The sequence below is a fragment of the Thermobia domestica genome, chromosome 9, assembly GCF_964235325.1.
Source record: "Thermobia domestica chromosome 9, izTheDome1.hap1.1, whole genome shotgun sequence".
Classification (NCBI taxonomy): Eukaryota; Metazoa; Arthropoda; class Insecta; order Zygentoma; family Lepismatidae; genus Thermobia; species Thermobia domestica.
In genome coordinates this window covers 120,747,690-120,771,800 of record NC_137462.1, presented here as the reverse complement: position 1 = coordinate 120,771,800, position 24,111 = coordinate 120,747,690, and the positions used below count along the sequence as shown (strand labels likewise).

Below are 24,111 nucleotides of genomic sequence, written 5' to 3'. Positions count from 1 at the left end.
TCTTACTTCTTCCAACTCCTCCTTCGAGTACTTGATGATGATTTCTTGCCTTTTTGTTTACTTTCTTATTACCTAGTTATATCATAAATACTGTCACAAAGTTTGGAGTGGCGCTGTAGGCATCCGGAGTAGCACAGTGCTGCCATCTGTGTATAAAGCGGAAGATGCATGTAATATGTGTTTGACTGTTCATGGCATACGTTGATATTGTATTGAGTTCTGATGGAGTGGGGCGATTACGAAAATCGTGTAGCAGTAATTGCACTACACAAGGTCCGGATGACAGCAGGTGAGATTTTCAACCTCCTGAAAACCCTACAAATCAGCAAGATATTCGTGTATTGCGCCATACAGCGATACACCGAGACTGGAACGGCAGCTGACCGCGCAAGAAGTGGCAGACCACAAACGGTAGAAACCCCGCAGGTCCAGAAAGCAGTTGCAGCAAGAATTCGAAGAAATCCTGTCCGAACAAAAAAGTGTGATGGCTGCTGAGATGAACATCAGCAGAAATTCCATGTCTCGTGTGCTCAGAAGTGGCCTACTTCTACGGGCGTATAAGAAGCGGATTGATCACTTTCTGACCCAAACATTAATGTCGCAGAGGGTCCTTAAATCAAAGAGACTGTTGCGGCGTTACGCCAACAATCTGCACAGAAGATTTTGTTCACTGACGAAAAGTTGTTCACAATTGAGCAGGTCTAAAACGCCCAAAATGACCGTGTGTATGCCACGTCATCTACTACAGCTGCTGAGGCAGCTCCAAGAGTTAAGAGGGCACATCATCCTGCCTAAGTTATGGTTTGGTGGGAAGTGAGCTACTCAGGCACAACCCAGCTGAATTTTTGCGAACAAGGTGTTAAAACATCTGCCAAGGTGTACCAGGACACAGTGCTAACACCTATAGTAAAACCGCTGTCTGCTACCATGTTCTCTGGAGAAAGGTGAACCTTCCAGCAGGATTCCGTTCCAGGTCCCAAAGCGAAAACAACCCAGGACTGGCTGGCACGGAACGTCCCTGACTTCATTTCTACCGCTGATTGGCCTTCTAGCAGCCCGGACCTTAACCCGTTGGACTACAAACTTTGGGCAGTCCTTCAGGCAAAGGTCTGCCATAAACGGCATCCATCTGTCGACAGTCTGAAACAATCCTTGACCCGAGCAGTGAACAATTTTCCCATGGACGTGGTGCGTAATGCCATTGACCAGTGGCCGGACAGACTTCGTGCCTGCATCAAGACCAAAGGGGGACATTTCGAAAAATGATTCGTGCGTCAGGTGTACAAAATATCAATTTAAAACACGGCCAAAATAAATTGCCCTGGTGTTAATACTCTGTGTTATTCACATTCAAACTTTTGACAGTAATTATGATATAACTAGGTATTAACTAGTTTATGCTTATTGCAGGTTCGATGTTATCTGCGAATCTTATTGTGAACAAATTTTCCTCCATATTTATACCATTTTCATTATGGGTGAAGAATTCTTTCATTGTTTATAGTATTGATACTTTCTAACACTTCCCTTATTAGTCTGGATTTTTATTTTAATTACTCACACCACATACCACAGTTTTTTACACTTCCAAAGTAAGCTATCCGGAAGTATGGGAAGTCTTACAGAATGATTTTGTCCTTCCATCTGTCCATAGGTATCTGGCCAAAAACGGGAAAAGACAGCAAGACATTTTTATTATTATTTTAAATAACGATTAAGGAACCAAAAAGTATGTTAAATCTCAGTCCTTATCCCTCTATTGAAACCGCAACGGGTATATTACGGGTCCGGATTAGGAAAGGGTGGATTCTCAGTTCTGAATTCTACCGTAATTGATAGTACGTTATCAACATAATTTTTCGTGATAAAATAAAATCTTAGCTGGAAGTATAAAATGTGATTTACAACTAATACTAACAAGTTATTATTCCCCCCTTTAAATAATAATAATAATAATAATAATAATAATAATAATAATAATAATAATAATAATAAGAAGAAGAAGAAGAAGAAGAAGAAGTAGTTCTCACATTTCCTAAAAGCTAACATAGATGAATGAACTTCGCAACAACGGAATAAGTCTACACGTACTTTCACACTCTATCTCAATAATCAGGTATTTAGTGTGAATTAAGAGTTACTACAGAATCCAACTTCTATTTAGTACTTACAAAGCCGCCCGAGATATAGATGAAATTTACATGGCCAAGACGAAAAAGATGCAAGAAAAAATAATACTGGTCTATCAAAACACTTGGTGAAAACCTGTCTTGAGGCTAATCAGGTTGTTTTGTTAAGAAAATGAAATACATAAATCTAGATTGAATACAGAGTATGGTAGTTAAAATGAAAATTGGGATTCTTTACATAATTGTTTTATTAACACACAAAAAATTCTGAAGATCTGAAATTTCCAAAGGAACTGAGTGAAGGATTTCAGATAACGATAAAATTGCTAAGGTACTTAGTAAATATGACAGGGTGACCCAAAATTCACGTAAGAAATAATTTTGATGGAAAACACGTTTATAATTACAAATTGTAATTTTTTATTAATTCATAAAATATATAGTGTAAGATTATGTATTTAATAGCATATCGGGTAAATGGTCTCCACGGCTTTGCTCGCACATACGAACTCTTTTGTTGAAATTTTGCATGACCTTTCGCATGAATGTGAATTTCGTTAGTACAGCGCTTAATTTCCTCCTCCAAGGCACGGGTGGTCGTGGACTTGTTGGCATAACTTTAAAACTTCAAAAAACTTCCGAAGAAAAAGTCCAACGCCGTTAAATTGCATGATCTGGACGGACAATTTTGTTTACCACAACGGAAACTTACATGACCAGGAAATGACTCATGCAGTAACTAAACAATTGTTGGGCTATATGGCATATTGTACCATCTTGTTGAAACCACATGTCCACATCCATATCCTGCAATTTAGGAACAAAGAACTGATTTCTCGTGTCGCAATGGCGGGCACCATTAACTGTTATTGGCTGACCAGCCGCATTTTCGAAGAATGGTCCGATGATGCCTCCAATCCCAAATCCGTACCGAACAATACATGAGGATGCATTTGTTTCTCAACAATTACTCGTGGATTTTCTGAACCCCAAATGCGACAATTATAACGATTAACAAAGCCATCAAGATGAAAATGAGCCTCAAAGTTAAAGATAATTTTGTTCGAAAAATCAGCATCCACTTGTTGTTCCAGAATCCATTCAACAAACTTCTCTTCGCTGTGTGTGGTCAGTAGGCTTGAGTTGACAACGCGTTGTTCTTTCGTGTAGCGCTCCATTTTTAATAACTGTCAGCTGTCACCTTTTCTTTATTTACCTTGGCAACAACTTACTGCACAAATGGCACAAAATTCAAATCTTACGTGAATTTTGGGGCACTCATTATAAAAAAAGGAAGTTCTATATAATGTAATTGTTCCGTGATAACGGTTAAGTACTGAACAATTCATAAGCATGTATCTACTAAAATAACTAACTAACTCTATGGCCTATGGAACCGGGAGGTTCAATGCCGCGTTCACAAAAGCTCTCCACTGACTTTTACCTTTAGCTAATTGGATGTAGTTCCTACTTTGTATTCCTATTTCTTCGAGATTCACCTTAATATTGTCTTTCCATCTGCGCCTAGGTTTTCTTAATGGTGGTTTTCCGGTTAGTCTTCCAGTTAAGATTTTGAAAGAGTTCCTACTTTCTTCCATTTTGGATACATGACCTGCCCACCTAAGCCTCCTAGCTTTGATGACCCTAATAATGTTGGGTAAACCTCGTTATGAAGTTTCCTCCATTCCCCATTCCCGTTTCTCTTGGGTCCGAATATTCGTCTCAGGATCTTGTTCTCAAATACTTTGAATCTATGTTCTAAGCATGTATCTACATTCTCTGAAAACTAGTAACTGGAAAAAAGTTTTCCTAAATATATATATATTGATGTTTAAGAAACATTTAATTGTGTAAAGTATAGATCAGACTCTATCAGATTTTTGAAAAATAATAAACTCTGATTTGCGAAAATATGAAGTTCATTAATTTTTTCTAGCATGCTTAACGAGAAATGTTCCGACATAAAGCAACCTAATTCGATAACGACAATCGAAGTATTAGCAAAGTAGACAACGAAGTACCCTTTCGAAGAAAGAAAAAAAATATATAATACTTCGACTTTCTTTGCCACTATCAACAACAACTTTCAATCAGAGTAACAGTAAATTCTGTTACACAAAGTATTCTAACTGCACTTGAAAGTTTCATGTTAGTTGTAAACCGAAAGTTTCACCAAGTTTACGTTTATTACTGAAGTTAACAACGTTAATTATTACCTTTTGCCATGGATGTGACTTGATCTGTGGAAATTTAAATTCTGTGTAGTTTGGGTTCATTTCTCTTATCTGCTCACGTGTTGGTGTTCCTAAGACCTTGATAATTTCCACTAACTGATCCACGCCAGAGTCTCCAGGGAAGATTGGTTGACCTAGCAAGAGCTCTGCTAGCACACAGCCTGCACTCCAAACATCTGAAAAGGATTTAAACTAGAATAAATACGAGAGTACTTTAAAAAATTAAATACGTATGAAATACAGAAAATCAGTTTATGATTCAAATACATTTATTTTCATATTACTTTCATTAACCTGTCTGTTACAGCTTACATTTTGTATTTTTAAGATGGAAGTTTTTACTTCCTCTCTTACCATTATTCATTTTACATTATTATTATTTTTAAGTAGGGGAGATTATTTATTAGACATGTTACAGGAACTGTCATATGTTGCAATAATGATCTCAGATTGTCACTAAGATTAATTTTCGACGTTACGTATGTAACCTTTAATTTGCAGTAGAATATAATACGACAAATTGTTGATTTTATTTATTAGTTATTAAAAGTGATCTTGCCGTTTGAAACATATTTAACTAACGTAAGAGTGGTATCAATAGTAAGGGCCTCAAAAAGTTTACAAAAGGTTGATAAGTGCTACATAGCTAGGGTAACAAGAAAGAGGGTAGGAGTGACTTTCGTGTCCTTGTTTTTGAGGTCAACCAGTGGGTTGCTACTATGCAACGTATCTTTCGATAAAAGTATGCTCAAGATACATCCAGTGGGCAAACAACACGTAAGTGATACTTAGGTGTTACACAGAGATGCATTTGTAAGCAAAAGTAATCCAACCATCTACCTTAATAGTTAACAACGACCGTGCAACATGCACACACAGCGAAATTTACATAAATAAACCCCAGAACCAGCACAGAAATCTCTCAGTTAACTGTGCGGAAGATTCTGTACAAACCTTTTCTAATTTATCCTTACCGATTGCAATTATTTAACGGCCTGAAAGCGGCCCACAAAATGAAGTGACTTGCTTTCTGCGAGAGTATACACATTCTAATAGAAATCAATATTTTATGAAATCATTAGTGTTTAGTGATGAAAACATCTTCCAGTATTTGGCTGAGTGAACAAATGAAATGCTAGAATCTGGGAGACGGAAAGATTATGCCTACAAGCATCATCTGCAGCACCCCTTTAAGGTGAACGTGTTTTGCGATATAAGCCGGCTCTTTATTTCGATGGTAAATCATAACGAAGCTTTAGTACCTAAACATGTTAAGACATGGTTCCTGTCGCTTTCAAGAGGACAGGGTATCCCGCATTTTTCACGAAGACGTTAGAAACGCTAGGCGACTACCAAGGGATTGGCAGGCCGGTAATGAACTTTCATTTTATCTGCCACGTTTCCTGGACATAATTAACTTATTTTCTTTTTTAAGGTATGTTACAGTAAAAGTCGAAAATCCTCTCAATCAGCGAAAATACATATAAATTAGCCACTGTTCTGTCGAATCGACTACAAGCTGTATAGCAGGAACCTGGCTTCAAGCTTGATATTGTCGAGTGATTAAGGTGGCTCATATTGGACACTACAACTTTAAAAAACCCTCATTCCATTGAGAACTTCTGAAAACTTTTGATTATTTACGCAGTGGTAAACACGAGCTACGGTTTTCTAATCAGAAGTCATTAACCTTTTGTAATAACCCTTTAAAGATCAAACTAATATGCATCATTATTATGAGCTGCGTTCTTCAACAACAACAACAACAACAACAACAACAACAACAACAACAACAACAACAACAACAACAACAACAACAACAAAAAAAGAAAAAAAAAACTTCTGTGGTCTCAAGGCATAAGCTGATCTCACAAAATACGATTTTACAGGAGAGCATTTTGAAAAGTTTGAATTGTAATAGAAAATCAGTAAAGAAAAGTTATGCTTTAATACTGCAATATCACATGGGTTATTGTATTAGATTTAATTACCAATACAAATATTTTGATACATTTTTAAGTTTCTTAAAAAACTAGGATTATGTGACGTCAAGTTATGCCAAAATTATTTAGTAACCTTTGGATAAATCTTCTTACTAATATATATTATATGTCAAAACTAGATTTACATAATATGCTTAGGTTTTAATTCTTTTTACATGAAATAATTTTACATCATTCAATATTTTATTTTAGTAATTCTTAGTATACTCTTGATAACAAGATATAACGATTTATTGTTATACTTTATCATCAAGTGAGTTTTATATAAGCTCAACTTTATAAAAGATGCAGAAATAAACCTTACAAAAATAATTCAAATACAATGATGATATAATACTATTATTACATATTACAGTAAAAAGTTCTTAATCCTATGATGATAACCCTTTTCTCTCTACTAACAGTACATCAATTCACGCCACACTTGCACTTTAGTCTTCCTCTTCATCTGCACTGGACACTTCTGGCAATACATCCTTTTGATGGGAATCAATCTTAAGGACCTGGTAAAAGCAATGATACACAGGGTCCAATATAGGAAGAAGAGTCAGGAGGTCTTGTTTTTTCTTCAATGATACTGGTAGCGGCCCGTGATATAACAAACTTAATGTCAACAACACAGTACCTCCTCACTTCTTTCTCCTCAGATCTATTTCTCGGAAAGGAGCAGTTTCATCCCCAGAATCCTTGATGAGAACACCAAATGGAGCCGACTTCTTGTACTGCATCCAGCGAATCTGGAGCTATTTTATTGCTTGCCCGATATTATCTTTGGATCTTCGAACCAATTCCTTGGAGGAAAGCTCGCTGAATTTTCTCGATTCATTTCAAATACTTTGAAGTTCTTTTTCCCGCGAACAGATTTCACAAATTGAAACCAATATTGTGGAATCTGTAATTCAATATCGGGGTATTTTTTTGCACGCTCGATCCTCGCTTGATCTGAATCGCATTCTAAATATGAACGCCCAAGAATCATGAATTTGTGATCAATTACCGAAATATTATCGATAGTATTAACTGCATAGGATAACACTGCACATACATTGTATGTTTGAATTTCTGTTTTGACCACAACACGAATCCGAGTACAAAATCACATGATTCACTTCCGAGCCTACTGTTTGTAAATAATAGTATATACATGAAGCTATATGATTAGACCCACATCCTCCAATATCTTCATGCCACATAAAGCAAAAACATCTATCTTCTTTCATATCATGCACAGTCAAATTGTACGTCCATAACTGTCGTTTATAGAAAGCCACGTTCGAGGACAAGGAAGGTGTTGGGAGACACTGCTGTAAATCGAATGCGATGGTTTGTGTATGGACCCTCGTTTTGGCAACCAACTTGTCTTCTTTCTTTTTCTCATACAATAAATTTGCTTCCTCTTGGTGAGCATTCAGCTCTCTCTCCTATTCAGATTTTTCCTCAACGTTTGTTGAATTCCGAATGGAAACATGGAATCCATCGCAAGTTTTGCATGTATCTACCGATGATTTCTTGAAAGATATATTTAATGAACGTAAAACTTACCTATAATAGGTCCCGCCAATTGGTTTTCGAGACTGCAAAGTGCATTCATCCTTGTACAAAGAATGCATCTTTGATAAATTTACGTTGGGAAGCAGATATTGCTTTGAGGTATGTCTGCGACTATAATGGCTCTCATATAAAGGAAAAGATTTGATATGGGATTCAACAGCTTTCCTCTTCTCAGTGCTTTTTTTATTTCCTGGTACATTATGTCCTCTTTCATCAGACAGTATTATTCCTGTATTGGATGATCGCTTTTTGTTGATAATAACGTCTAGTTTTCCTCTACCAATTGAAAACGTATTCATAAACAGTTTCTTACATACTGACACACTCCTTTCTTTGTAGTGAAGATAATATTTCACTGTGATCAACCGATTATGTTGCAAGTCAGTTTTATCCCGACCTGTTCGGGTGACAGCTTTATTGACAATACTTAAACAATCTGCCAAATATTGATCTTGCACTTTATTATCTTCTAAATCTAAAAATGACTGAAAAAGTTTCTCCTACTGCTGTTCACTTATTTTCGTTACACAAGACAATCTACAACAGAACGAAAGTGGTGAAAACACTTTAGCATTCATTGGTTTCTTTCTTCTGGTAACATATTTCTTTCCAGAATCTTTAGCCTTCTTCATTTGTAGTCGCCCACTACTTGCCAGAGTGGAGAACAAGTCATTACCGAATACGGGATCATTGTTGTTTCCACCTGACTTTAATTGATCTGACGTCCCTGCACTAGCCACTGGAACGGAAAACAGGTTATTACGAAGTTCAGGACCATTGTTGTGTCCCTTTGACTTCAATTGATCTGATGTCCCTACACAATTGGTTTCCGTTTCTCTTCTTAACCCTGCTGTCCTGTTTCTTTTCTTCCTAATCTGAAAAGTATCATCTGACGAACTACTATCAGAATGCATCTCGAATTCGCTTCCTGAATCCTCTAAAATAGCCAGAATTTCATCATCGTCCATTTTGATATTTTAATGAAATCAGGTTGGTGATAAAAAGTAAAATGTGAGCTGTCCTGTTTAATGTGCACTGATTCTCTGAAGAACTGCAACAAAATAAGCCGAAGAATACTGTTACTCTTTTTTTCAGTTATTTTTTAAAGAGAAAAACATTAATAAAACTACAGTCCGCAATTGCGTCTACAAACAATGAACACAAAACTTATATTTTTCTTTTATATAATCGAAATAGCCGACGTCTTTTTATGTAGCCGATTCTATCTTTAACAAAACAACTAGTCGCATATTTCTTTCTCCATTGTTAATAACTTTGTGTAATTGCGTCATTTAAAAATCTTGAACATTGAATATATCAGTTTCTGCCCTGGGGACAAGTTTATTTCCCTAAAAAGCATGTTATGTCAGACATATCATGTTTTGCCACAATTAAATAAAAAAAAATAAAAAGACACACCAATAATTGACATTGCCCCATATCTCCGCTAATTTTATACGTAGACTCACCAGATTTTGCCACAAGATAGAGACGACTATGGGGACCATCTTGGTACAAAAAAGTCATTTTGGCCAAAATGTGACATATCAGCTTATAACTTGAGACCACAGAATTATTAACGTTCTTAAATCAAGTGCTGTCAAATATGCTTATACCAAAGTTATAAACATTTATAAATAAACGAGTGCGAATATCTAATTGTTTGACAGTATAAATAGTGTACGAAAGAGAGAAGGGTACGACAGGGTAATAGTATTTCCTCCATGCATTTATTAACATATTTGAATGTATTTCGATCTTTACACTGGGAGAACGAAGCGATGTGTAAGCGGGAAATATCTGATGGATGTTCATTTCGATGATGACATCGTTCTCTTAGTAAACAATACAGAACTGCAAGATAAAATATAAGTGAATACCTATGTCTATCTGGGACACGAAACTTTCATGGATATCAACATTAAACAAGAAAATTGAAACACACAATAAACTAAATTGAAGTGTGTTTCAACTTTATATTGGAAGCAAAATGTCAACGCGTTTAATGCGTAAAATTTTCCATGCTTGCATTGTGTATTTTGATGTATGTATCACAGACATAGACGATAACAAAATCACATTATCGACCGTCTCCAAACTATTCAACGAAGCACAGAGAGAAGATGCTACGTATCACTGCAAGATAAATTTACAAAGATCAAGGAAAGAATTGAAGAACAATTAAATAAAAAGGCATCGAAATAATAACTGGCCGGATACATTGAAATAAAAAAATTCTTGGACAGGTTACTAGGAAGGAAGTAACCCAGATAAACTCTCGTATAAAGTAGTATGACGAAATCAAGAAGTATTGGGGAGTAATGTCGAAAGTTTGTAAAACCATTGTATAATACTACCTTATTTCCAACAACAGGCCACATTAGTGTGAACGGCGACCTCTCGAAGAGGTGTACACTCTGAAAGTGTCCAACTTCCTACCGCTAATAAGGCACTGGCGCTGTGCTGATATGGTCTATAATTTCATCGCACTCCACGGGTCATATTATTACTCTCTAATCAATTACTGCAGTGACTATGTGAACACACTTTAGGTGGACAGGTGTATCGTATGGCATAGACAGATTCCTAACACATTCTTCCATAATGAGAATGCGCCAATACACAGAAATCTGTTCAATCGTGGTTTGAGGAACGTCTGGTCAACTAAATCCCAACTTTAACATCACTGAACATCTATGTACAGTTTTAAAGCAACGGGTTCACTAATATTTTCTTTCCAATCATCGCTCAGACAACTGAGGCTGTACTGCATGGAAAATAATCCACAATTCCACTGGAATAGATTCACGTGGTAATAGCCTAAATGCCGCTACAAATACTAGCTGTAGTACAGGCTAAAATTATCCCAAACGTCGCATTTGGCAGCTAAGTTTTATTTTAACTATTCCTTAGTTTTATTTCAATTTTTACTTCTGTTATTAATGATGTTACAGTAGTTCAGTTTACTATTATACTATACATTGGTCTTTGACATTATGTAATGATCATAAGTTGTTCGTTTTGTAGCTGGGTGACGAACAGGCAACAGGGTGAACCGCACTCCCTCTACACTGCGAGTTAATGCTTCATTAGGCTTTTGGGGCATTCGACGCCTTGTATCATTGGAATACAGACAAAAATGTGATTTGATTCATGGAATTATACTACACATTTCCAGTCCTATGTATGTGTTCTTGGCCCCTTTAAGATATGCTGCTTTATGCGCCGCAGTTAAGCGCCTACTCGACCCCGAATGCCCTTTTATGAACTTTCTTTCACAATGTTCTTTCGGAAACTGGTTGGAATCTTGCTTTCACGGACTACAGAAGTTTTTCTCGAATCCCAAAGAAACACAGTTATGCGTCCATAGGAATGTTATACCATTTCTGTAGGTACGTTTTGGATAATCCACTTTGATACAGCAACATATCGCGCAACTTGATTCACTGAATTCTAAGAGCACAATAATTCCTTTTTGCCATTCTATCAACATTTTGGCTTCGACTCACCTTTACGAGATATTTCCATACAACCAACTAAATATATTCAATCTAACTGTATTGATCATGCGCCAGCAGTGAGGGACATTTAATCACATGTTACCAGTGAAATGCTATCACTATCACTTTCTACATTGTTCCATTCAGTATACGTGATGTGAAACCATGTTAGTATATAAAATGAAAGTGCCCTACATATTTATACCTAATGTCGAAGGCAAGGTTGTTAGTATTCGCGGTAGTAAGTTTTCTGTATTTTATCTTATAAAAATAATCTCATAGGAATTTGAAAAAGGAACTTAGTGTCCTAATAAATTATATTGTACTAATAAAAACAATATGATGATAATATTACAAATCCAAAATCAGAGAAAAAGTACTGAACATTCATGTCTTTATATTTTTAAACAGTAGGAAAAATATTTTACAGTATCCAGTATTTACAAAATACTATAAAACAAGCTAGTAATAAATTGGAAGTTTGAAAAGGAAATATGCAGTACATCGTAAATAATAATAATTATGTTTTGTAGTACTTTGTAAGTATTAGGTGGCAATATTATCAACTCAAATACATCATTCTGTTCTTTCTCTGTCAGTATTTCCAAAACTGAAAGACTAATACTGTTTTCATCTCTCTTTCTTTTCTTTTTCTTTTTTTTTTTTTAATACATCTATTTATCTATCTATCAATATACAGGGTGTAATGAACTATACCGACAAACGGTAAGAGCTGATTCCTCACATCAAAATAAGAGAAAAAGTTCATATGGACCTATGGCGAAAAGTGCATAGTGCCAGAGCTAGGGCTGTCCAAAATCGTGAAAAAGTCAAATTTCAAGAGGCCATATTTCGAATTCCAGAAACTGTGGATGGTGGTCTTTATCAGCGTAAAAGGAGCCACGCATACATAATTCAAAAGTGCATACTTTGTCAATTTTCAACAGGTGTACAGGGTATTCCCTACAGAGTGTAATTCTCAGATATGCTCTCAATAGAGTTTTCAGGTATACCCTGATTTCAAGGAGAGTCCAAAGTAGGTAGGAGGTACGTCTTAACAACAATGGGCATCCAGTGGTTCGGAGGGAAGTCGGAAGTGTTAGGAACCGGCAGCTCCATGTTCTTTTGTGTTCGGAATAACGTGTGATACGATGTATTTCGTTACGGTATATTTCACGTTTTGTTCATTTATAAGCGTGAAAGAAAACATTGCAGCATACGTTTTCCCAAGTACGAGAGACCATGCTGCTGACGATCTTTAACACTTCCGACATCGCCCCAAAGGATTCCGTGTTCACTGCTAACAAGGCTTATCGTTTGCCTACTTTGGACCAACCATAAAGTCAGAGCATATCTCAAAATTCGGTTGATGGTATGTCTGGGAATTTCATCCTGCATACAATACTCTGTACACGCACTGAACATTAATGAAATATGCATTTTTGGATTGCGTATGCGTAACTTTCTTTACGCTGATATGGACCACTATCCACAGTTTCTCGAATTCGAAATAGGGCCTCTTGAAATTTGTCTTTTTCGCGATTTTGGACAGCCCTACCTCTGAAACTATGCACTTTTGTCCACAGGTCTATTTGAACTTTTTCTCTTATTTTGATGTAAGGAATCACCTCTTACAGTTTGTCGGTATAGTTCATTAACACCTGTATCTCTCTCTCTCTCTCTCTCTCTCTCTCTCTCTCTCTATATATATATATATATATATATATATATATATATATATATATATAGATAGATAGATAGATAGATAGATAGATAGATAGATAGATTGATAGATATTGAATACAAGTCAATGTACAATTTATAACTGTAGTTATGGAGCTGAATTTATCTCAGTTTTGCGTACTCTCGACCAAATTTTTAAAATGATTATTTTTAAGTACGTAAAACCGAAATATACAGGGTGGCCCAAAAGTAGGTATACAGTATCGTACTGATCAGCTCATTGCATTTTATATAATTTCTTATTGTTATCCATCAGGTAGACCTAGTTTCTTTATTATTTGTCCTTAATGTGTTTTTACTTACATCTTAAGCTCGAAAGAGCCGAAGAGAATAAACTCATAAACTAGAATGTAATATTTGATCAATGGAGGGGTGTATACCTACTTTTGGGCCACCCTGTATATGAATTATTATATCTATTAATATAGATTCATACCTATTCTCGTAGTGTAGTCTATAGCACCAAATATTAACTCCGGAGCTCTGTAATACCGTGAGCAGATATACGATACATTTGGTTCTCCTTTTACTAGGTGCTTGGCGCTACCGAAGTCACACAATTTCAGTACTCCTGTTTCTGGATCCAATAAAAGGTTCTGAGGTTTGATATCTCGATGGCAAATACCCAAGGAGTGAATGTAAGCCAAACTCCTAAATAACTGGTACATATACAACTGGAATAAATAAATAAATAAATAAATAAATAAATAAAAGGATACATGTAAATTGCATTTCGTATAAACAAGAACAGTCCAAATTCTAAAGGATTTTAATGTTCCGACACAGAAATTGAAGATACTGATCATGATGAATAATTAGAACTAAATAACTGGTACATATACAACTGGAATAAATAAATAAACTAAAAGATACATGTAAATTGCATTTCGTATAAACAAGAACAGTGAAAATTCTGAACAATTTTAATGTTCCGACACAGAAATTGAAGATACTAATCATGATGAATAATCAGAACATCGATACTTATATACAAATGTAATTACTTTTCTAAATAATGTTAATTTTATGAACATTTTAAACAGTGCTGCATTTCGTAAATAATCAGATGGTTCAGTTATGCCTCCATTCGAGACAAACCGTTGTGCAGATAAGATTATACATTTTTATGATCTCAGCGCATGGTAATGTGATCAGCATCACGTTTCGGTCACCTATTTCCCTTCAGGTGCCCATTTAACAGAGGTTGCATGAGCCTCTGAGCCGCATTTGGACGACAGTAAAACAAAAGAATAAATTCAGTTCCCATTGGCGATGTAACCCGGACCGTCTGTTGGTACGTAGAATGCTACTTTAACACATATATAATATGGCACATATATATATATTATTACGATTAACTAAGACTCACGTATGTGTACTGGTAATCGTAATCGGAATGTTGTATTCCTAGTGTGACTTCGGCAACCAATCCTGTTGCCTTCAACAGCTAGATAATAATTAAGAGCTTCGGCTTCACAAATACCAGATGTATCAGAAGCACACAGGCCAAATTCCATATGAGTAGATTTAAAAAACGGAAAATTGTCGGAAATAGGTGGGTTTCAATCTAAAACCATGAATATTGATGTAAGAACTCTGTGTTACATAAAAAAAAAAAAAAAAAAGAAAAGAAAATATCATTTCCAGTTTAGCAGGCTATTCGAACAGAACGTAAGGGCACACAAAATAACATTGGAAAAATGCATATTGTTGTGTGAGGATACCTAGAACACCCCGAACCAGTATTCCAATAGCGCTGTATTGTTAGTATGGTGAGCCTCTAAAGGAATAGCCTGCTGGCAATTTTTTTTTTCTTTTAACATAGGGCACTTTGCCAGTGTAGAGTCCAAATGGCTGGTGCAATAAATAAAAAATACTATTACTAATAAAAAAATACTCTCCTCTCTCTCTATTCTTTCGCATATCCAAGTTGGCGTATCTCTAAGAATTTTGATACACCCTCCATTTCTTTTTACATTTTATTTAACTTAATCCTTTTTCCTCAGACAAAACAGTGAATTTAATAATAATAATAATAATAATAATAATAATAAAAACCTGAGACTAAATTTTATAGGTAATGCTATTTTCCAGCTTTGCACATAGGTATCCCTAGGTTTTGTATTAGTTGAAACAATTTTTCTATGAGTCAAAAGCAAAGAAGAAGAAGAAAGCAACGGAACTGAAGTGAAATTCTGTAAGATGTATGAAATTGCCGTTGTAAAGAGTAACATAGGACTTCGTTTTCATGTCGGTACCATTAAGTTGTAAGTTAGTATGAGTAGTAATGTCTAACATTTCAGCAACTTATTACAGAATTTTCGTATTATGTGTGGAAAAAGGACTAACAAGCAAGGTTTTTCAAGTGTCACACTCCGATTTGTTTGAAACTCAACTCATGGAGTGAATAAAGGAAACAAAAGTAGGACATACGTGTTTTGTTTATATCGACCAAAGTGAGGGATAAAGGTGGTAAACACCCCTCTAAAGTGCGAACATAGGGAAATATGACACATTTTAGCAAGGCCATAATTAGCAGCGCACAATGGGAATTTGCTTGAAACTCCTGCAGTGAATAAAAGAATCAAAAGTAGGCCACACTTGTTTTATTATATCGGCCAACATGGGGGATGAAGGGGATAAACACTCCCCTAAACTGCGAACATTGGGCAATACGATACCATGTAGGAAAGACCATACCGAGCAACGCACTCTTTCGATTCACTAGACACGTAAAAATTCATAGAGGAATAAACAATAAGTGGAAAACATTGTAATAGTAGTGGACGTGTGGCAAACGGCGGATCAATTACGAATATTGTGTCATCATCTGCATGCAATGTGAGAAGTGCTATGAATTCTTGTTGTTATGGAGAGATTTAAGAAAACAATAGATGGATCTCCAGTAAATATTGGCCAAGATGAGAGATACGATTAGAATTCGTTACTACAGTTTGAATTGTCGTTTGTACTTGTTCTAAAAAGCAATATCTTGAGTATTTAGAGCATGGTTACATCAGACGATATTTCAAATTAAATTATAATTACAAAATTCACAACAATTGAACACTAAATTTAATTCATCTTTGGTAAGCTTGTTATAAGTGGAATGTTACCTCGTATTAATAAAAAGACAATTATGCCACAGTAAAGCGTCTATCAAAGCAATATATTCAAGTACAAATGTGCCGATAAGTTATCACTGAACAATGGTCAATTTGGTAATTGTATATCGTATGCTTTGTGTCCTATATATCATTGATGACGTGCACTGGTGTATATTATATCTATCTATCTATCTATATATATATATATATATATATATATATATATATATATATATATATATATATATATATATATATATAGGACATTCCAGAACAACTTCCAAACAGAGCAAAGATACATCTTACAAACTACCTCCAGGAATTGATAAATGACCCTTCAGACAGAGACATGTCAACATACAACGAACACGTTACTGTGCACTTTGATTGGGATGAGGATGTCATGAAACCAAATGACATCACGGACTCTGGAGAAGTGGATGAAACATAAAGAGGAATATGTGTGCAGCAAAGCATCAGGGTGTTGCGAGTGGTGTGTGAACTTGGAATACAAGAGGAACGCAGTTGAATTATGGAAGAGTGAAAAACGAAAGAGATTGTTGTGACATCCGTTATGCGACACTACAAGAAAGTAACGTCCTGAAAACAGTCGTACCGTTAGGAAAAGCAAGTCTCTTCAGGTGGAACACGCAAAGACAATTGCGTAAGTGTCGCTCGCCGTGCTTCAGAACTTTGAATCTGCCGTCGGTGCACATTTACCACTGTATGACGTAGATCTGCAGCGGCGGGCTCTCCGGGCAAGTCAGGAGAGTAACCTTGCTTCATTTACGGCATCAAAAACGTGTTTGTGAGCATTTAAGCGGGCGCTCAATATTGTTTCACGTAAAGTGACCAAACTTATAGCTGTTTTCCAACGTTAGCCAATTCGTATTTCTAACGGCGTGACTAGTTATGGTCTTCTTAACAGGTGTAGTGTTGCGTATATTCACACTTTAGAAGGAGGGTGTCTACCCCCTTCATCCCCGACGTTGGCCGATATATATATATATATATATATATATATATATATAAAAACACGCTTGTCCTACTTTTGATTCCTTTGGATAAAATGTTAAGAAACTATATATACACAATAACAAACTGAGCAAGGCTGTGATATGTAAAAAAAAAAAAAAAAAAAAACAACAACAACAACAACAACAACACTATCATGTAACAGTTTCAACACAATAACTGTGTCTTCATCAGACTTTCACTCCTTCTGGCTGCTTGGGAGTTGGTCATCACTTATATAGTCTCCGGAGATCAACTTTTAATTAGACTCCGCCCCTTCATTAAAAAGTAACACTTGTGTGGCTTTCACTTTCACTTTTTGGCTGCACACGTGTCCAATTAAAAGTTTACTTTTTTCGTTGGATACATTCTGTCCTCTAATTATCCTTATTAATTTTTCCTTTTTCTTTCTTCTTTTTCATTTTTTCTTCTTTAAGTAGAATCTTCTTCTACTCTTTATTTATCGAGAATCCTGCATTCCAATTCATCACCTTGTCTCCTGCCTTCATAATCTCCCTAGCTTCCTTCCATTTTCTCACCAAAGTTATGTTCTCTACTTCTATTATCTCTGCTCCTTCCCACCCTATCCTGTGGTTTGTCTCTTTGTGATGCTTGTATATCGCATTGTTGTCCCTTTTCAATCTTACATCATCCTGGTGCTGTTTAATCCTTTCTTGCATTTTCTTTTTTGTTTCTCCTATGTAGATTTTGTTACACTCCGCGCATCCTACTCTAAATATTACTCCCCTTTGATCTTTGTCCGCTACTGCTTTTCTCTTGGTTCTTCTTACTAATTCAATTATTCTGCTTCCTCCTTTCCTGTACGTCCTAATTCCTAGTTTCCGAAGCATTCTCTTTATCTTCTCTGTTTCTTTGCCTAGGCTTTCTATTCCAAACCATTTTTTGTTCTTGTCTTCTTCCTCTTTCTTTCCCTCTCTTGCTATGTCTCTTGTGATCTTATCCTCTTCGTTGTATCCATTTCTCCTTAGCTGTGTCCAGAACTTCTTTAGATCGGTTTTCCTCTGTTCTTCATTTGTGGTTAGGTCTCCTATTCTTTCTTCCATGCTTTTTATGAAATTCTTCTTTGTCCCCTCATCCACATCACTTCGTTTGTGGCAATACACTCCCGCTGCACACTTTCTGGTACCAGGATGTAATAAACTCTCCTTCTTCCGACTTCTTAATTTTCATATCTAAATAGTTTATCTCCTTGTCTACTTCTATTTCATTTCCTAGTCTAATCCCTTTCTTTTCATCTTCCACGTCCCTTATGAACTTCTCCAGCTGGCTTTTCGTTCCCTTCCATATTCCTAAACAGTCGTCCACATAACGGCAAAAAAGAAGCAGTCTTTCTTCTCCTCTTTCTATCGTCTCCTCCCATCGATTCATTACTATATCTGATAGTACTGAATTCAAGATCCTATATTAAGTCCTTCCTTCATTTTAACAATCCTGTCTCTGATTATGCAGTATCCATTCTCCCACAATGACTCCAATCCTTTTCTTACCTTCTTACTGTCCCAATTTTCTATTCTCTTTTCACCCATTTCCTCTTCTATTATTCTCAATATTTCTTCTCTCTTAAGGCTCGGGAACATACTCTTGACATCCAGACTAAATAGCACTGTGCTCTCTTTCTTCTTCCTAATTTATCTATCATCCTCTTAACCTCTTGCGTATTCTCTACTCTCCTACTTTCTTGTCCTCCTCTCACTGCCTCGGTTATCCTCTTAAGTTTTTTCTCCAACAGTTCTAACATATTATTCTTGCAGTTAAGCACCGGCCTCAACTTCACTACTTCTTTGTGGATTTTTGGAAATCCTTTCATCCTAGGTAGCTTTCCTTCTTCTCTCACTAACCTCTTGAACCCTTTCTTTTTGCAGTCCTCTATAATCTTTTTCTTTATCTCTTCTTCTTGTCCTTTTCCCGCCACATCTTCATATGTCTCGTCTTTCAGATCTCCAAGTTTTTTCTTCATACCATACTTTATCCATCACAACCAGATCATCCATTCAGATATAGTAATGAATCGATGGGAGAAGGAGACGATAGAAAGAGGAGGAGAAAGACTGCTTCTTTTTTTGCCGTTATGTGGACGACTGTTTAGGAATATAGAAGGGAACGAAAAGGCAGCTGGAGAAGTTCATAAGGGACGTGAAAGATGAAACGAAAGGGATTAGACTAGGAAATGAAATAGAAGTAGACAAGGAGATAAACTATTTAGATATGAAAATTAAGAAGTCGGAAGAAGGAGAGTTTATTACATCCTGGTACCAGAAAGTGTGCAGCGGGAGTGTATTGCCACAAACGAAGTGATGTGGATGAGGGGACAAGGAAGAATTTCATAAAAAGCATGGAAGAAAGAATAGGAGACCTAACCACAAATGAAGAACAGAGGAAAACCGATCTAAAGAAGTTCTGGACACAGCTAAGGAGAAATGGATACAACGAAGAGGATAAGATCACAAGAGACATAGTAAGAGAGGGAAAGAAAGAGGAAGAAGACAAGAACAAAAAATGGTTTGGAATAGAAAGCCTAGGCAAAGAAACAGAGAAGATAAAGAGAATGCTTCGGAAACCAGGAATTAGGACGTACAGGAAAGGAGGAAGCAGAATAATTGAATTAGTAAGAAGAACCAAGAGAAAAGCAGTAGCGGACAAAGATCAAAGGGGAGTAATATTTAGAGTAGGATGCGCGGAGTGTAACAAAATCTACATAGGAGAAACAAAAAAGAAAATGCAAGAAAGGATTAAACAGCACCAGGATGATGTAAGATTGAAAAGGGACAACAATGCGATATACAAGCATCACAAAGAAACAAACCACAGGATAGGGTGGGAAGGAGCAGAGGTAATAGAAGTAGAGAACATAACTTTGGTGAGAAAATGGAAGGAAGCTAGGGAGATTATGAAGGCAGGAGACAAGGTGATGAATTGGAATGCAGGATTCTCGATAAATAGAGTGGGAGAAGATTCTACTTAAAGACACACAAGTGTTACTTTTTAATGAAGGGGTGAAGCCTAATTAAAAGTTGATCTCCGGAGACTATATAAGTGATGATCAACTCCCACGCAGCCAGAAGGAGTGAAAGTCTGATGAAGACACAGTTATTGTGTTGAAACTGTTACGTGATAGTGTTTTTTACATATTATCACACAGCCTTGCTCAGTTTATTGTGTATTAGTACAAAATGGAAACAAGGCCTGATAGAATAGTTAACTATATATATATATATAAAATCAAGCCTTTTTTCCAATTTGTACTAAAACACAACAACATACTGAGTAAGGCTATGTGATAATATGTAAAAAAACACACAATCACGTACCAGCTTCGACACAATAACTGTCTTCCGAAGTGTGATGACACAGTTGTTCTGTTTTAATATATATATACACACACAAGGCCTTAGCTTTTTATTACAGTCTAAGTTTTAAGGCTAGGCAACAGGACTGGTTGCCGAATACGATACACAATTTTATTAAATACTAAAAATCTTACCTTTATAAAACTAATTGGTATGGTTTGTTTGGATTTACTGTAATGCCTAGCAACTCTGTACACGGTCTCTGGGATGTATTCCAGCACTAAATTCAAGTATACTTCGTCCTTCTGTAAAACAGAATAAAATATTGTTTAGCATTTCATTTCAATTAAGGTAAGATAATTTTCAAAATTAGAACAATTTATCCTGGACGAATAATTATATCATTATCAAAGAAGTGATTACACAAAAATAATAATAAAACAAGAAAGGAAAAAACTTCACTACATATTTAAAGGAATGTACTTGAATCATATTATGTAAAAACGATGAAATCCAGTAGCTGGCAAGAATTGAGACTATATTTTAAATAGTTTCATCCTAAAATTGAAGATACATCAAATTTGAACTTACTTATTAACTCATATTATCTGTAAGTTTAGGAGGATGATAATGGAGCAATTGGACATTTGGTCATAGCGTTATAAAGTAATGAAATCTACAGGACCACTCAGAAGTAATAGGAACACCCCAGATTTAAGCAAGCATTTACTGTGGACCTATTATTTTGGCACGAGAACCAAACCGACGTGTGTCAGAAGTACTTCTGTCTGAAGCATAACATTCAAAGACAGTTGGATTGAGATCTGGGAGATTTTGCAGATGATATATATATATATATATATATATATATATATATATATATATATATATCCCAACCGATCTCGATGAACTTTTCAACATAGATGAGGATCATTTCACTTCGACGGTGCATCTGAGGGGAGGGGAGATATTTTTTTAAAAAATGATCGAAAATGACTGATATTAATGTCGAATCCATAGTTTTCGGGGTCGCTGAGATTAACAGTGACACTTCCAATGTAGTTTAAATCCAAATTCAGCCATGAAACGCATTCTCTCCGTGCGCGGAACGAGTATCTTAAAATGGGGACGCAAAGAAACAATTTGTAGTAGATATTGTATAGCACTGCCTAGATATTAAGAAGTCACTGCTCTACCTTCTGAAATTCCACTTAATTTATTTTAAGATGCTTCATTTGAATCCCCATTGCTTGTTTGTCTTTTTAATGTTTTCTATCCTATATTTCTCACAGCTTTTTCTTTAGTTTCTTATGTTAATTAAGCTAGCAAATTAACATTATCTTGAAAAATATAAAACCACTGAAGCCTCATATTTGTTATTGGTATAAAAGTACGCTTGCATCACGCTGACAATTTGAGAAAAAAATTAAGCAATATTCAGAAATCTGAAGAGCCTAATATGAATTCTATTTGCAAAATTAAAAAAGTTTTTATTATGGAATAAGGCGTTCTTTATTATTCTGTCGTGCCAATGTGTTTGAAACAGAAACCTTAGGACTGCGTAAAAGTAACTTACTTTTCTCGACTAAATGATATGACTGACCTTATAGTAATGTATTTATTCTAGCAAAGTTTTTTTTTTTTTTTTTTTTTCCAAAAGCTTCGCCCACTTTCATTCTCTACTGCTTCAAGTACTACCAACTATGAATATACTTGATTCACATATCTATGAGTCCTTAATTAACATGAAATAGAACTTAAATTATGTATGATACTTTGGCCATTATGCTGTAAAAATATCACAATAACTAACAGGAACACTCTTGTTGTTTATCTACAATCAAACAAACAATCATCTCACAGAATATAGTTCATGTCCACCCCCTGGGAAGTTTGAATTTAGAATACCTAAAAGACAAGATATGTAACTTTCAGGTAGTAGAATGTGGTTAGACAATCAGAACAACAATAATAATAAGTGGTATACTTAATTTAACGTCGCATGCAAACAATGCCAATTTGAAAAAGAATCAAGGCAGCTATGAGAAACAACGTCTTAAAAATACATCAAGTGCTGACACAATAAAATCACTGAGTATGTGTGTAAACATTGTTCTTGTCCAGTGAGAGTCCGTTCTTTCTTATTTTTATTTCTTCCGCTTTAGTACGGAACAAATCCTTACATTGCAAACAAACAGCTTAGGTTTAAGAGAGGTAAGAGCAAACAAAAGAGGTTATTGGCTTATTACTAGTAATTGGTGAAAAATATACAGAAAAAAAAAAAAAAAAAAGGAAATAATTACAGCATTCATTGGTGTGAAATGATTTTTGATTGGGGTTAGAATGGAAGGATAAGAGACTTATTTAGAAGGTTACACATGAATCAGCAAGTAAGATTAGAACAGAGGTAGAAATGAAAAAAGAAAGTGTACTTGTAAAGGCAATTCTGCACAGATGTTGCCTCTCACCAACATTATTTAACCTAAATTGTGAAGAGATGGGTCTACATAAATAAAGCGGTATTTTGACAGAAGTGATATATTTATATGTGTTGTAAGTGATTCGATACTTGTATCGAAATCTAAAGCTAAAATTAACACGTAAGAAAGTACAAGAAAAAAAGTTGTTAGAAAATATGGAAGAGAAAACATTAGAAAGACGAACAACAACAGTGATTCAAATAAAGTATTTTAAAACAAATTAGGTGGAATGGCAGAAGTAGAAAAGATTACTTTTTGATACCTAGGCAGTGATATGAAATGCTTTTCTCACGGGTTCAAAAAGATGAAAATCACTCGGGGTCAAGTCAGTGCTACAAGGTGATGTTCCAAGTTAAATGTCTACATTTCCTGAGCATGTCTAGCTATGTGAACGGGTATTGTCATCCAGAAGAATTAAGCTTGATGTTGGGAGTCTAGGGTGCTTGTGAAGAATGGTCTGTCTCAGTTTCTACACAGTGACCAATATCATAAGGCATTCACAGTTTCACCATGACACTCGAAGTTCGTTAGTGTGACGTCCTAGGTGAGTGCATCAGCCGTCAATATAGAACTTCTGGGGGGTTGGCGAAGAGGGATTCCTCTATTCTATGCACGATCACTTCGATTTAAGTTTAAAATTATGCATCTATGTTTTAAAAAGAGCTGCAAGGTAAGACTTACTCTGCACATTCCTTGTTGTCTGAAACAGTGCTCAAGCACATGTTCTATGAAAGGGCGTAGCGGAACAAGCATGTGAAAACTGTCCCCAAGCATATCTGCACTAAATTTACAGTACATTTACGAGAAACTGTTTCCAAAATTTTCAGCCCCCAAGCGCTTTAGGAGGGGGGTTAGGAAGTTTGAATTTTTTTTTCCTCCTGAACGGCTCAGCCAATTTGCATGAAAAAATATGTTAGGTGTTCTCAACAAGAGAAAAGTCGGAAAATATAGTTTTGAAATTTTTGGGGGTTGAAAATTGAAGTCAAAAAAATTTTTGAAATTTTCAAAACAAGTTTTTTAGTGGAAGACTAACTTGGGCACC

At 35.7% G+C, this 24,111-nt stretch overlaps 1 protein-coding gene across 7 annotated transcripts in view; it reads right to left on the bottom strand.

Moving 5' to 3' along the window:
* Positions 1–24,111, bottom strand: part of sgg (glycogen synthase kinase 3 beta homolog shaggy) — a 241,100-nt gene that overhangs the window by 35,945 nt on the left and 181,044 nt on the right. For all 7 annotated transcript variants that reach the window (XM_081771792.1, XM_081771793.1, XM_081771794.1 and 4 more), the window contains 3 exons: positions 20,784–20,894; positions 13,597–13,834; positions 4,346–4,539 (listed from right to left, as the gene is read on the bottom strand). In XM_081771792.1, the coding sequence (XP_081627918.1) occupies positions 4,346–4,539; positions 13,597–13,834; positions 20,784–20,894 (543 nt within the window). The remainder of the gene's footprint in view (positions 1–4,345; positions 4,540–13,596; positions 13,835–20,783; positions 20,895–24,111) is intronic.